This window comes from Lissotriton vulgaris, chromosome 4_1 (assembly GCF_964263255.1).
Source record: "Lissotriton vulgaris chromosome 4_1, aLisVul1.2, whole genome shotgun sequence".
In the NCBI taxonomy this organism is placed as follows: domain Eukaryota; kingdom Metazoa; phylum Chordata; class Amphibia; order Caudata; family Salamandridae; genus Lissotriton; species Lissotriton vulgaris.
The window spans coordinates 898089868-898105909 of record NC_141691.1 but is presented as its reverse complement, the minus strand read 5'-3'; the positions used below and the strand labels follow the sequence as shown (position 1 = coordinate 898105909).

General features: G+C 42.5%; 1 protein-coding gene across 3 annotated transcripts in view; it reads right to left on the bottom strand.

Annotated features, from left to right (window-relative positions):
* Positions 1-659: 659 nt before the first annotated feature.
* Positions 660-16042, bottom strand: part of ZNF236 (zinc finger protein 236) — a 1135475-nt gene continuing 1120092 nt past the window's right edge. For all 3 annotated transcript variants that reach the window (XM_086965182.1, XM_086965180.1, XM_086965183.1), the window contains exon 32: positions 660-1173. In XM_086965182.1, the coding sequence (XP_086821308.1) occupies positions 1046-1173 (128 nt within the window). In that variant the 3' untranslated portion in view covers positions 660-1045. The remainder of the gene's footprint in view (positions 1174-16042) is intronic.

Below are 16042 nucleotides of genomic sequence, written 5' to 3'. Positions count from 1 at the left end.
CACACATATATTACAATTTAAATAAACAAAACTGTCAACTGTAAGTGAGCATGGTGACGGCATGTCTCTATTACTTTTTATTTTAATTAAACAGAAGTACTGTGATGTGAAGCCTTCAAAAAGTTGCACTTTTAGCTCAGCAACTGGGGTTTCCTTGGGAAATAATAAACCCGTGTCAAGCAAAGTGATTTCAGGTTCGCAACACACACACACAGGCACACAGGTTATTACCAAAGGTCAACCCATGTTTATTAATATATCAGCTGCAGAAACTTTGCAAATGACCAGTGGCATGCAGTAATATAATATTCTAAGGCGCACTTTTAGAGCGCTATTTACATTTAACATATGGCTTCGGATTTCCACAATTCGACCAACTATAAAAAAAGTACATATGTGCATCTGGGAAGTGCAATGACATGCCACAGTTTGTGTACTTCAATTCTTTTTGCATGTTCACTTTAATCTGGTAGAATATGACACGTTTGATCATCACATGCCGGTAGATCACTTTCTAAAAACAGGGACTCTCTCCCCATTTTCCGCCAAATTCCGGATATCATAAAGTAAGTTTAGTTTGGGTGTTTCTTTTGTTGTCATCCACCTGGGATGAAACTAAAACTTTAAAAATGAACAAAAAATACACAGATATGTCAATGTGCATTATAAACTTTATCCGTAGCATGTACATTTTTGGTAAATAACATTTTTCTATCTTTTGTATTAAAAATATATAAAAAGCTGCAGTTAGTAATCAGAAGCTTTGATGGTTGGTTGTTCTTGATATTAGGCGATCGTATTCCACTGATTCCAAGATGCTTTTATTCTTCACAACCAGATCAATTGTTCGTAGGTCAGAAACAAACTGCCTGTAGCAATACCTGAGGCGCTGATTTGTAGGCAATCCATTTCCGGTGAAATATTGCCTTTTCTCGGAATATTAGAAGCTCACGAAGCGATGACTGTTTAGATATTCCTTAGAAGTTACAAATCCACGAGTTTTCATTGTTCATAAGTTCTAGGCCTGAATAGCTTAGGGGGCAAGTCATCGGAAGACGCTTGCTAAGCCACACTGCCAGTCATTCGAGGGTTCCTGCACGACTTCTTCCAAGTTAAGAGCTTGACTGAGGTCTTCTCGTTCCTCATCGTCTTCTGGAGGGACCGTAACCTTATCTAAGGAAAAAGAAAAATCAAATTTGGTATTGGAACTAATTAAAGGCTGTAATGAAGAAGAAATTCTGGCATTTTACACGGTAATTAGAAAATATTTTGAGCTGCTTTAATTTGTCTTTCCTGCGCCCATAAATTTGGTTTATTAGCAGGTGTTAACGATGGTTAACTGGCTTAAAATAGCGAATTGCGAATTACTTCTCAGCGGATTATTATAACTAATGGAGAGTTCAAAGTGATAAGGGGGTCTGGCCAGGCCTGCAAGTTTGGCGATTTTGATAAATCTCTAAAACCCGATGCACTGATGCACTAGATTAAAGAAACGAATACTAACCTGAGCACACAAACATACATTATTTGGATTGCCTGAGCCATTGGCACATACTGGAAATTAGGTCTCATTTCAGATGTCTAGCATCATTTTCACGCTGGCCAGTTTTTATTTTAAACCTCTTCAATCTGCGGAGGCAAGGACTGCTGTTTACTGTTAGAACAAAGCATGCCATTCGTACAGTTTTTAAATGTGTGCTAAACCAGGTGTTTTTAATGTGAAAAAATATCCTTTTGTATACTTTGATGATGTTAGAAACTCAACAGAAGCCTGGTGGCAATACGTGATAAGTGGATACAGCGGAGATTACGGGATTGGGCTGCACATACCATTAATCTCTGCTGGTAGGCATCAAGATTATACAAATCAAACACGTTACTGACCTTTGACACCACTCTTCAAGGTGGATACTCTAACCTAACTGCACACTCTTCACTCACCTTAACAATAATTTCAGGCATTTATGTATAGCTCCCATTGCTTTTGGGATTGTGTGTATCAAACAGAAAACTAATAAACACTATTGAAAAAACTCACAAAAAACTATTTCAGGCACCAGACTGGATTTGGATTTTTAAAGCAGTTGCTCACGAGTGGCACCGGTGGTGCCAGGGGACTGAGCAATGGCCTTGCGTACTGCTTTGAAAGTGACAGCGCAGTCGTATCTAGGTGCCATTACTGTGCAGCAACGTCAGTTTTGTTTTGATCTCCACTGCACCCTCAGATGTGGCCTAATCATGGCAAACTGGAGAAGACAGTGTGCTGAACCTTGGGGCCTTTTCCCCCCGATACAGGCATCCACTCAACATAATGGGAAGGTGATGAGGAATTTGTGGTCTGATCGAGTATATTGCTAAATTCTAGATCATTCGGTAATAGCACAATTTTACTTTTCATATTGCATTTGGGCAACTGTGCTGGACCACATGTATAAAAGCCCTTTGCCCCTCTATTTGTGAATAGTGATCGAGTATCCACCAGAAAGAGCACAACCGAAGGCAAGTTACTTGTTCTTCTGATCTTCTCATCTTTAGAAAAGATACCCTTGTAGTACCTCCCAAAAGGTGGGAAATCAGATAAGACGACTCAAACAAAATATTCCTGAAGAACAAATGAGCGGGCAAAACATCCTTCTCAGCAGAACTGACTGTCAGCAGAATTGCTTGGTGAATACAAGCACAAATGCTCTGGAAGAATGAGCATGAAGATCCTCAGGTGCTTCAACTTTGACCAGGGTCTGCTGCGCCGACAAAGCTACTAGAACAACCACCACTCCCTTACATCAGCCGGCGTCAGGAACAATAAGACCCTACACCGGGGTGCAGCAGGGGGCACACCTCGAGCGTTGGACACGGAGCGCGAAGAGGGAGTGTGGAGCGTGTGCAAGGAGACTGTGCGACACCGGAGTGCTGACCTGGCAGATTGAAATAATGGCGAGCCAACAGAGACGGAGAGACTGTGTGAGCGATATAAAGCAAGACAAGTCATATTTCAGAGAGTATTGGGGTGTACTGATGTATTGTTGAGAGACCAGCCACCCGCAAATGCTCACAAAACGGGCACAGCTGGGAAAATCACTGCCTGCAGGGAGAGGGGCACGAGCGGAGAGACAAACAGCAATTGTACCTCTTGGCAACAAAAGTGTAGTGTTGATTCTCCAACCAAACGCAACCACACATCACCACACATCGATACACAAACGAAGAGAAGAGTGCGCCCATAGAATGAAACCGAAACTGCACATGAGAAACAACTACAGGGCAGCCACCACCACCATTTTGACCACCCCAGACAGGAACAGGCACACAGTGATGGTACCAGCTGGACAAGCAGAGAAGGTAGCAGCAACCCAGGACGTGCCAGCAGGAGGCTGAAGTCAACTGGGAGTTGCTGCTGACGTGCTGCATCGCCGCGTGGGGGAGTGTAACGGTGACCACAAAGGGGACGTCCTGAAACACATCGGTAAAGCAGCAATACCATATCACAAGAAAAAAAAGTAAGGGAAACCGAGTGAGGACGAACATCAGTACTGCCGTGAACGCGGAGGGTGCACAAGAGGAGCGACGGACCTGGCACAAGACACAAAGCGGTGGAGAAAGCGAGGGTGCAGCACAGAGAGGGAGCCGAAAGAGACTACATAGGAAGCTGGGGTTAAACCGAGTGGAAAAAAAAAGGTCAACCTAGATCTGAGCACTCAAATTACACGAGTGCGGTGGTAGGTGATATTACTACCTTTTGATTGAGGATCTATATGGGTACTGCTATTTCTGGGATGGCTTACCGCTCCACTGTATAGACTACATTACAGCTCTGCTTTCAGTGCCTATCTGCCCACACTACAGTCCGCTATGGGGCACTTTAGCTTCATCCTGAACGTCCTGGAGAACTTATGCCTGCTCCGTCTGACATACGTGTCCTTTAATGATAACCCTGAAGTCCGTGAGTTGGCATGGCATGTCATGGAACCTGGCAATGTGGCACAAAGCATGTAAAGGGGCCAACACGAATACAATGGCAAAGCCCAAAAAAACATTGGTATGCAGTGAGTTTTCAGAGCCTAGAGGGACACGTAAGACAACAAAGCTTCGATGTAGTCACCCCACACAATGATCGTTCCTGAAATACTGCCTGCCTAAAATGACGGCCGCAACAAACCCTCCTACGTCTCTCCTGACCTCATCTCTCTCCTGTCCCTACCCCCTACCCCTCCCCACTCTACTCTTCTCCACTTTCCTGCTACTGACCTTTGCCCCCACCTGTCCTGGCCCTTAGTCCCCACCCTGTTTTTCTGTGAACTTTCCCTCAACAATTGAGATCTAGCTATTTTATCGTCTCTTCCTGCATCCTCTCTCTATTTAAGTCTCTTCGTCTCTCCTCTCTCAATGTTTCGAGACTGAACTATTTTGTCTGATGCCCGATGGAGCTACCTGGTTTAGCTATAATGGGAGATGGGCCTTGGTTGTAGTGTAGTTCCTATATTCCCAATAGGCTCTGCGCATTGGAATAACATAAACAGCAGTGTAGACGTAGGACTGAGGTCATCTAGGTCTCTACTGACTATGTTAGACTTAATCCCTTCCATGCTCATGACAAGGTCAACTCGTCATGGGTTTTACCTGCGCTGTGCTTATGGCGAGTTGACCTTGTCATGAACAATGGGAATACTAAGAATGCAGCACAGGACGGGAAAACCCCCTATTATTTTTGCCAGCTAGCTCAGAGGTCACTAGAAACTTTCTTGAATGTTCAGGAAAGGGTTAACCGTCCTGATTTAGACAAGAAGGGATTAGTTTCTGACAACCGCATAAACATGACAATTTTGCACCCTCAGAATAAAGAGTGTATCTCTAGAGTCGTGTGAAAACAATAGACAGCTATTTCACTCGGTCCATAGTGCACGCTTAATTTCACCAGAGTGCAGAGAAATAGAGAGACAGGCGTTTTCAATAAAAGGTGTTATTTTATTGAGCAGTCTTCTTTCTCATGCAAGAGAAATGAATTGCCACAATTGTGATACTTATTGTAAAGTAAAGTGTGTACAGTAAAAGTAGTATTATGAAATAATACTGTAAAAGCATTGATATGGTTTCTTAGCCATGTGATACTTTAAAATGGATAAAATATATACATACATAAAAACATTGACTAAAACTCAACTGATGCTTCTAAGATACGCCTACCCCGGTGTACCTGACCTAAGCCTAATACTTGGGAAGGAGTAAGTAAGTTGCAGTTTTAAGTTAAGTTAGGTTTTTGCCAAGTATCGGAATCAAGAATTCTCTCTAAGGTTTTAATCAGCTCCGTACCTTGGTTATAAAATGAAGGAGGTCTTGTATCTCGTTTCTCAGGACTCGATCTCCCAGCAACCCGCGAGGGTGACTAGGGAACACCGGTGCTGGATTTTCCCGGCTGGAGAAAAAGACAGCGTTTCTCTCAGTGCGTGAAAGGGAGGGGCGTTTACCTTCGGCTCTGGCAACAGCTGGGCTCTCGGACAAGTAGAACGTCGCTCTGCTCCCCACCACTGTGTGTTTGCTTAAGGCAACGTTGGTATATTTATACCTGAAAGGTGTCGGGTTTGATGTAAGGTTGGACATAAGACGTCACTAAGAACAAACAGTTCTTTCTGGACTCTAGGAGTTCTTGTGCAAATCAAAACAAAAGCAGGGGAATTCCCGGGCTGCTGGAGGCTTGGTTTGTTTAAAGAACGCATTGTGCTGTCTAGGAGTCTATGGGAGTAGCCTTGCTGTGTTCTGGACTGCATGGGCTATTACTAAATATGGATATGATTCCTATGCCTTTATAAGGATATTATTTGTTATAACCACATAAGGGCATGAATCGGGAATATCGAATTAGGGTCCTAGATAGAAATACAACATGGTCGTCACCTACCCAGTCGGTCTTTAGACAGACTTCCTTTTGTCTATCCTGTCGTCTCTTCCCGCATCCTCTCTCTATTTAAGTCTCCCCGTCTCTCCTCCCTCAATGTATTGAGACTGAACTATTTAGTCTGATTGTGGTACCTCATTTAGCTATAGGGAAGATGAGCCGTGGATTCCCTCCTTGATCGTCACCTACCCAGTCGGTTTTTAGACAGACTTCCTTTTGTCTCTCCTGTCGTCTCTTCCCGCATCCTCTCTCTAATCAAGTCTCTCCATCTCTCCTCTCTCAATGTATTGAGACTTAACTATTTTGTCTGATGCCAGATCGAGCTACCTGGTTTAGCTATAGGGGAGATGGGCCGTGGATTCCCTCCTTGGTCGTCACCTACCCAGTCGGTCTTTAGACAGACTTCCTTTCGTCTCTCCTTGTTGTCTCTTCCCTTATCCTCCCTTTCTCACCTCCCCTGCCCCCTCCACTACTTTTCTCTCTCCTTTTTTCTTCTCCTAATGCATTCCCTATTTTTTGATGTGTTGTGTAATTGTTGATCTCTTTCTGTTACATTGTTGATTCTCATGTAAAGTGCTCTGATACCTTCAGGTCTAGCCAGCGCTATATAAAACTCTTTAAATAAATAAAATAAATAAATAAATATGTCTTCAAACATAGGACAATCCACCAGGACAAGGTCTATTTCTGCACTGCACCAACTTTCCTTTCTAAGCATCACCAAAGCCCACTATTCAATTCAATTCAATTCCTTTATTATGTTTTGGAACTCCGAGGAGATCCACATAAAAACCATACACAATACAAAATCCACTAAATGCAAAATAGACCTTTACAATGCTTACAAAAAATACAGAGAAGTCCAATTTCATCAGCCACAAAAGTCATCAATAAATAGCTAAAAAACATTTAAAAAAGTTAAAAATATTAAAACAGAAAATTTCATTTGGAGGGTTATACAGTGCAAGTAAAAAAGAGTTAGCATTTAAAATACCCAATTGCAGACATATGAATCTTAACCACTTGCGCCGAAACGGGCGCAATATGGGACATATGAAGAGAACATGCAAGCAATCCTGGGTGGACAGGTTGCAAAAATTACAAATTGCAGGAGTACCGTACCATTTTGCTAATGGATTGTTTAATGGTAATAGATCCTGTCTTAGGAGAAACCAAAAACGTCGAATGCCATGAGGTAAATTCCAGGTGACATAAGGTTGAATAACTTTCCTCATATACGAGTCAGTAAGATGGTTAGCTCCCTTCTTAGCGAAAATAGCCTCCTTGTCCATTTTAAAACTAAGATCCCAGGTTGCTTCTTTCAGAAGTAACTTTAATTGTGCGGCTGAAATAATAAAGAGAGTGGTCTCTTCCAATTGAAGAAGGTCTACCGCCTTTCTGACATTTTTAACAATTTGTGAGTGTTCTTTTAAACTGCCTAAAAATTCGATCTTCATAAAGTCTCTTAATGATCCCTTTTCTCCTCTAGCCAAACTAGCCACCCACCGTACTACCGCTGCTAGGCCCTGCACCCAGCTACTGTGAAGGCCATATTCAAGTCTGCAGGCGGCTGCTGAGCAGGCAGTATTAAGAGAAGATACCGATCTTAACAACTTCCCTTCTATGGTGTGTAAAAAGTTCCATTCCCTTAAATCTACCAATTCCATTCCGTACAAAAGGGAGGATGGAATTTTTGCCCTAAAGACTTCCAGTAGGGGATCAAAATGTCTTCTCCCCATGGCTAAATATAAAGTGGTCAAGCCCTTTTCCTGGGACAAAGCTTTGCGGGAGTTGTTATCAGTGTGGGGTTTGTCACTTAAATTATTGGAGATAATTTTTCCTAAGTAGACATATGTCTTTACCACCTCCAATTTGTGACCGCCAGCTGACCATACAAAGTTCTTATACTTTAACTTTTTTCTCCCTGCAATACACATCATTTTGCTTTTGGATGCATTGATCTTCAAGAAATGGGCTTCGGAAAAAAGATCAAGTGCTCGAAGACGATTGGCCAACCCTTTACGTGTTAGATCTAATATTATGATGTCGTCTGCATATAACAAACAGGAGATAGGAATTCCCCCTACAACCAGGGCTATACCATCACTTGAGGAGATAGATGCAGGAAGATCTGCAATATACAGGGAAAAGAGCAATGGAGCAAGGAGACAACCCTGTTTCAATCCATTAATTGATGGGATAACTCGTGATAGCCCCCTTGCTCCACCTTGCAGGACACGGCACCATGTATCAGTATGTAAAACCTGCACCAGGTCTAGCAAGTGAGGAGGCATGCCCATTGCAGATAGCTTTCTCCACAGCAGAATGCGATCCACCTTATCGAATGCTGTGGAGAAGTCTATAAATGCCGCATACACATATCCCTCACGGACCATTACATATTTATCTGAAATGATCTGTAGTGCAGTAAGATTATTTAATGTGCCTTGCCCTTTTCGAAATCCTGTCTGTTCTAGGGGTAATATATGGTTTGTATCAACCCAATCATTAATTAAAGATAACAAACATTTAGTAAAAACTTTTCCAGTTGCATCAAGGAGGGCTATTTGACGGTAATTCTTTGGAATATCCCTATCGCCTTTCTTGAAGAGTGGCATCAGTATACTTCCTTTCCAAGAAGAAGGAATAATTTTCTTCATGAAACAGAAACTGAAAACAGGAAACAATATTTTTCTCCATAAAATTGGCTCCTGTTTCAGGACAGATATCGGGAGTTCATCAGGTCCCATGGCTCCTGAAGTACGCATATCCTTAATCGCCTGTTCAATAGTTTTTTCTGTGGGGGGTTCTATTGCCAAGTCAAGCTCAATACTAAGGACCCTAAGCTCAGCCGACTCCCCATTCAAAGCGTATAAGGTAGAGATATAATTGACCCATGATGATTCAGGGATGGGAATCGGTAGGGGACCAACTCTTGCACCACATCCCTCCCCAATAAGGGTCCAAAACTGTCTAACTTTGCCATGAACCACTGCCTCCCGTAGACTTATCCAAAGGGAATCTTCTTTTTCTTTTTTTATCTTTTTCTTAATCCTGTTTCTCCTTTTTAAGAGATCAATTTTATGGAGTCTTTCAATTGATCTGCACACGTATTGCTCCCTCACTAACTTATTTATTTCCTTATTAAGAAGAAGAATTGATCTTGGGAGAAGAATCCTTTTCGGTGTCAAATTAGATTTTTTAACATCCAAAATGATTCTCTCCATAAGATCCTTGAAGTGGATTAACTCAGACCCTTTCCAGTTATTTAACTCTAAGATAGTTTTATTCAAAATACGCCCCAGGCCCTCTATGGCTTTGAAGTCCCAGAAACATCTACCAGACTTTTTATTCATGTTGACAGTATCACCATTAAGTGACCAGGGGTCAGATTCAGGAAGGCGTATTGAAAGGGTTAGAGTTAACAACTTATGGTCACTCAATATGTTCTCTGAGACCACTTAATCTCTCAATAAAGGGAAGGAACAATAATCTGTAATTACATAATCCAAAATGGACTCACTTGTGCTGGATTTATGGGTGTAATTTGCTGGAACATCAGAAGGGAGCCTACCATTCACTATTAGTCCCTCCGTAAGAGACAACTCTTCCAGCAGAATTTTCCCTCTTTTATTAGTTTTGATTTTGTCAGGGAAGAGGGCTGAGGAATCAAAAAAGCTTCCTCTTTAGACTTATTTCTAAAGAGTTCTAAGCTAAAGTTGGAAACTCTACAATTGAAATCCCCCACTAGCAAAACCATGGGAGTAAGTATTGCCTCCTTAATCTTTTTAATAAAAGTAAAAACCTGCTTCAGTACACTGCTATAACAATTCTCAGGGGGGATATAAGCATTTATTATGACCAGTGGGTTTTTATTTTCCCCATTGCCAAAGCTATTCAAAGTAACCGCCTGAAAAAGGTTACTTTGATCCACATAGTGGGAATAGTTCCACTTTATTCTATTAGAGAGGAGGCATGCAATTCCGCCTTTTGCATGCCCTCTCTTCGAAGGAAAGGCCGCAACCTCAAGCACAAAACAGTCCTTCCCCGCATCTATTCGATTTATACACCAGGTCTCTTGAATACAAATCACATCTGGGTTCAGTGAGAAAAGATACTGTAATTTTTCAGGACTATTATTAATCCCTGCAGTATTCCAAGAAAGAATTTTTAAACAGCTGCTAAAGATGAGAAAATAGCTTTGGGTTATCTTTTGGTTTATTTAATAAGACCCCAGGAAGCCAATCCCATTGATGGTTATCTTCTCTTGGGGTATTGGAAATTTTTTGCAAAGCTGGAATTACATGGGACACTAGCCTTTTAGTTTTTGATATACAAATCTTTAAATCCTCAAAGGAGAAAGGGTGACCTGATTGATTAGATCGATTTTCATGGAATCTATCTCTGCAATTCGCCAAAACAGGTAACACATCAATTCCTCGACTTTGAAAATTTTCAGCTTGATTCAAGATAAGATTCACTATTAATTTAGAATAGAACGTTACCTTAATGTATGATATATTATCAATTCTTAACAAAGAAACTAAATCAATGTCATTTGATTGAATTAATTTTAAGCTCTCTATTTCACTAAAACATTTGAGTAACAATGTTCTATTTAATGCCAGGTCGTTGTCAAACAACGGTAAAAAGTCTAGAGTCAGTGTATCTACAGTATCTTCCAAGATTTTTTTAAGAGGTTCTTGCGGACAAGCTGTACCTTCAACCCGGGAATGTAAAATAGGCGCAGCGGGATTAAGGACCCAAAGCCCACTAACAACTGGTAATCCACACAATATTCGTTTGTGTACTCGATGTAGAAACTGTGGGCTCTCCTCAGGTCTAGGCAATTTAGACTGTCCTCCTGCTTTCAGGGATGTGGAGGAGAGAAACATGCATCCAGGGTGATGATTGATTGACCCATGGGAAAGGGGGATACCCACCTTTAGCAGAAAGAAAGTCCAGGTTCTCAACACCAATTTATCAAGTGATGAAAATAAAGTCTTGATCGATATGAGCCATAGAGAACAACTGTACATAGCCTTAAATGGTGTGCACATCAGACACAGGAGGACCAGCCTTTAAAGAACCTCACAACAAGTGACTTGAATAAAGAGGGTCAGTCAGGCAAACATGAAACAGCCAAAAGAGCAGGCACAAACATTTGAATTGTACCCAAAGCAAAGCCTTGTTGAGCCAAAGATTAAACAAATAGTAGACCGTCTGATTACTTAGTCTGTAAAGGATCTAGCTGACATTCGCAATACTAGGCCACAAATTTATCCCTATGCCGCTAATACATAGATTTAGTCAAGGAGAGTCTAGCTGAAAGGATCACATCCACCACTTCAGCTGGAAAGTCGAAATTGATCAGTTGTCACTGGCCAATCTCTATGAATGGAGATTTGGACTGTGAAGATTTGGGTGCAGTAGCCTGCTCCGGTGCTGAGACAAGGGGTCCTCCAGGAGAAACAGGTGCAAGTGCACAGGCTCAGCAGGTTGAAATATTACAATCTCATGCTCAATCTGGAGTTACTAAGATGACTGGTGGTTTCTGATCTTTCTCAGAACTTGAGGCATCGGAGGGAACTTATACAGAATCTGTGCTCCACAGAACAGCATCCTCAAGGACTCTATTAATGGAAACTTAACGTAGCAGTAATTTAAAATAGTGTGCACTTTTTGTGGTGGTCAGAAGATCCAGTCAGGGCACGTCCAACTGGTCACAGATGTTGCGCACCACCCTTGGAAGAAGGTGCCCTCATGGTCTGTTGACTGGATCTGCAGAGCTCGTCTGTCCTGGCATTCAAAGACTCCAGTAAACGTTTGGCAACTCTAAAGAAACGTTTTTTTTTCTTGCATGTTCACTCCTACATTTTTGAGATTGAAGCTGCTGGATTTTCAACTCTGAGGGCGCACTGAGGCCTGCTAATCAGATCTCAATACCAGTGTTTCAAACCAATATCAAGTTAAGTCGATTTGGATAAACCCATTTGGCAAGCACTAACTTACTTATAAGTCCCTGGGATATGGTATCTACGTGTCCAGGGCATCTAACACAGAGTGTTCATCCAGGGCTGCAGGACTCTGTCTGCCACCCAGCATGTAACAGAGACAAAATGGACTGCAGACTGACAGGTAAGTGTGTGACACTGCCGGCTCGACTGCATTTTCACCCAATGGCAATACCACCACTTACCTTAAGTTATATATATAATTTTCCCCTAATGAAGGTCTGGAGAGTCCTATGGCAGGGAGCATTATATTACCAAGTAAGACATATGATTTTCTAGATCTCTTAAAAGCAACACTTCCAAATTGTCGCTTTGCTGTGGAAGGGTTAGGAGCCACATTGGCTAACACAGAGGTTAACGGCTGGCACCCCGGTCCAGCTAACTGCTCAATTGGACCATCTAACTAAGTTGAGTAAGGTATAAAATTAATTGTGAGATAAAATCCAACCAGATGCCCAGGTCAGATTTAAAGTTACTATTAAAGTTCAGCAACTTTTAGAAAGTAGTCACTCTGCACTCCAGCTAGTCCAGTGACCTCACAAAGGCACTGACAACCAGATGGGTTTCTAACCACCTGGAGAAATGTGTGAACAACTCCTATGCCCAGGAACAAAGGCAGTTGCCACAGAGCAAGGCGTTACCTCTCCTCCCAGAAAGAGACTCAGGGTGTTAGCCCAAAAGGCAGGCTTCTAAGGTGATGCCGCGTATTAAGGGCTGCTGTGGCTGGACAACATCTCTGAGCTGGATGTCTTTTGTTCCTCCAGATACTTAGGAGACAGATCCAAGGAAGGGGAACCAGGGCCCAAAACGGTTTTCCCATGGGCGTGTGACCCACTGGTAGGGTAGCCACACCTTCAGGGTGGGATGCCCTGCTCTTGACGACCAAGGAAGGGTTGTGCTGCCTTGGAGGGGGCAAGAATGGAGTAGCCTGGGATAGCCAGATGCCACACATTACAAGAACTTCATCACTAGAGAGGAGGGGACGCCAGTAGTCCATTGGTTAGTGACCAAATGGTCCCCACAGGGCACTTTCCTGAGACAAGTAGGGCACCCCTGGCTCCCTGCCCCACAGTTCACACTAGAGAAGAAGAAAGGACCAAGGAAGGACTGCCCTGATAGCCTTGACCCGCACAAAGAGTGGCTACACCACTGAGAGGACTGCCGCTGCTGCACTTTTGGGCTAGTGAAACTGGGACAGAGCCTGTGGCTCCTGACCTGGGGAAAAGTCAAATTCCTGCCTTTACCAACAGCAGTGACTCCAAGGATCAGTCTGCTGATCTACAGGAACCTGCTACAGGACAACGAGCTGAAAGACCCCAAATGGACAAGTTGGTAGCCACTGCAGAAGTTTTGCCGCCGCAGGGCACCACAAAGAGAATATCCGAGCTAGCAAAACTTGCACAGACTCTGCCGGTCCCAGGAGTGCTGTCAAAGTCCTGATTCGTTGCACCTAAGGGACACCAGCCCCCACTAAAGAGTGAGCATTTAACCGCAGTGCTGCGAGACCAGTAGTGCAGCATTGACTGCCAGACTACTACAAAGTACAGGACTTCGAGGGACCCTAATCTCAGTGGCCAAAGTCACTCCATGACGCCCATGGTCACCAACACCAAGACACTCCATCGACTGTACCACAACTGGAGCATCCTTTTAAGCCTCTTTGCCTGCATTCCTCAGCATCAGGACCACCCCATTCACTTCTATTGCATTCATGTTGTAGAGTTTAGAACTAGCTCTAAAAACACTTTAATGGCCAGGTGACTGTCCAAAGCATCCATACTGGCCCCTAGACCTCGTCCATGTTGGATTTGGTCACCCAACTCGGGCCAGCGTAACCGAACCAACTTTTTCAAACTTTAAAAAAGTTTACAAACTTTTTGTAGACCAATGCTTGTTTGCAGTTGCATTTAAAAGGGATAAACATGGCTAAAATCTTAGTCTCCGGAATACTCCGGTGGGTTTTGATGAAGGTCTCTAAAAATTCATGAAAATATGCTCCAATTATTTTAATTGCTGTTGCTTCTTTTTATTGGTGTGTGATTTTCTTATTTTGTTGTTTGGTGCTGTTAAATGCCTCACACTAAGTTCCTATGCCAAGCCTTACTGTTTGCAGCCACAGCTACACAGCGTTGAGCTAATGTTACGTAAACAATACTGACTGGACCGAAGACAGCATCTGTGAGTGTACTCCACTATAAGGCTCCATAGCCATATCACATAATACACTCAGATCTTCACATTGGTGACTAGTGTTGGGATCCAGAACTTAAGCTGTACAAGACAACTAATAAGTTGATAACCACTAATAACATACTGCCAAGTCGACATCAAGAAAAGATTTACAAGTTGCCAAGTTCTGAAAATTCCAAATGCACCTGTTCCCTAGAAGAAAAGTTTCAGTAGAAAAAAGCCTTTTCTACAACAAGTATTCAAAGATGGATAACAGTAGAATCAATGTGGCTACCCTGCCCACACTCAAGAACACTACTATGAGATCCCTGTGCAGGGAGAAAAATATTACCCTGGAAATACTGTATCCAAAAAAGAACTTGCAAAGGCCCTCAAAGCTTGGGAAGAATCAAGGAGCGCTCAGATCCAACCGGAAGATTAGATTACCCCCCCACTGACAGTGGAAAAGGGGGTGCAGAGGAGTATGATAACCAGAAAGGGGATGAGAACGAGTGATCAAGAGGCAACGCCCTGTCTGGGAGTGAAAGATACTCCTCTTCAGTGAGCCCACAAGACCTATCAGCCCAGCTCAGCCTCTCGGAGATTGAGGAGAGGAAAATGGCCTTGGAGGAGAAGAAACTGCCCCTAGAGAAAAGGAGGGTCAGGCTGGGGATGAGACCCCAATAAAATTGTGGCAGAAGAGAAGCAGAGATCAATTCAATTCAATTCAATTCAAGAATAATTTATTCAGTATAAAAACAATACCATACAAAGTGCATTATTTTAAAAAACAAAAAGCATTACAACTGGTCAATGTTACATGATAAAATGGGAGTATATATAAACAATCACAGAATAAATATTTCATATCTAAAAGCCTGGTTGAAAACAGTTTATACAATAAAACAGAATACTGGGCCATTTTAGTGCAGCCAACCCTTCTATCAAAAGAGGTGATCGAAAACAATTATTCATCACCTCTAGTGTTCCTTAGTTTCACAACAGATCTCAAGACGTTTACCATACTAAACAATGTTAGAGGATCAGCTGAGAGTTTCAAAAACAGTAGAGCCACCTTTGCCTGGTTGAATCTGGCTTGCCTTAAAAGCGGTTTAAAAAACATTGTCCTGGGGTACGCATAAAAGGGGCATATTAAAACGAAGTGAAGAGTGTCCTGCGGAGACCGCTGGTCGCAGCCGCAGGATCCCTTTATGTCCATATCTGGTGTGTACCCTGCTGGAACTGATAAAATGTGGTGCAAGAGATTCAACCTGAATCTGGTCATTAAGAATCTGTCATGTTTATTGTACATATTGGACAGATGAAATTCCATTCTTGGGGTTCATTTGGTTAGCAAGTGGGCTCTCACCGAGGATTTCATCAGTTCTCTATCCTCCCTTTCTGAAGCTATTTGCCTTGTGTATTCCATCTTTATGATACCCTTGTCTTTATGTCTGAGTGTAACAGATTCATCAAAATACTTAACATATCCCAGCTCTTTCAAGGTATCCCTCACATATTTAAGCCAAGGTATCGTTAGTCCCCTATCCAGGGCAATGCCGTCCGTTAGTATTTGCCTGCTTAAAGTGGCCTCAGGGTTCGTCCATATTTTAATCCAACAGGTTATGGGTTTGAGTCTTAGCCTGTCGCTGATATTAGAGAGGCCTAACTCCTCATGAACAATGTAGAACCTTTCTCAGGAATTTATTTTCCTCATTTTGGAGCAACGAGATATCTCTAAAACCCCAAACCTCGCTTCCATACAAGGTCCTAGCACAGCATACTGAGGTGTAAAGGTGCATGATTTCCTTGGGTGACCAGTGGCCTAATCTTTTTGCAAAATTCATGATTTAGCCCACCGAGCAAATTTGGGATATTCATTTGTCATTAATCAATGTTTTAAAACTAAGGTGATTGTCAAATAAAATCCCTAGATAATTAAAAGCCGGCACTTTTTTCTAGTTTGTGA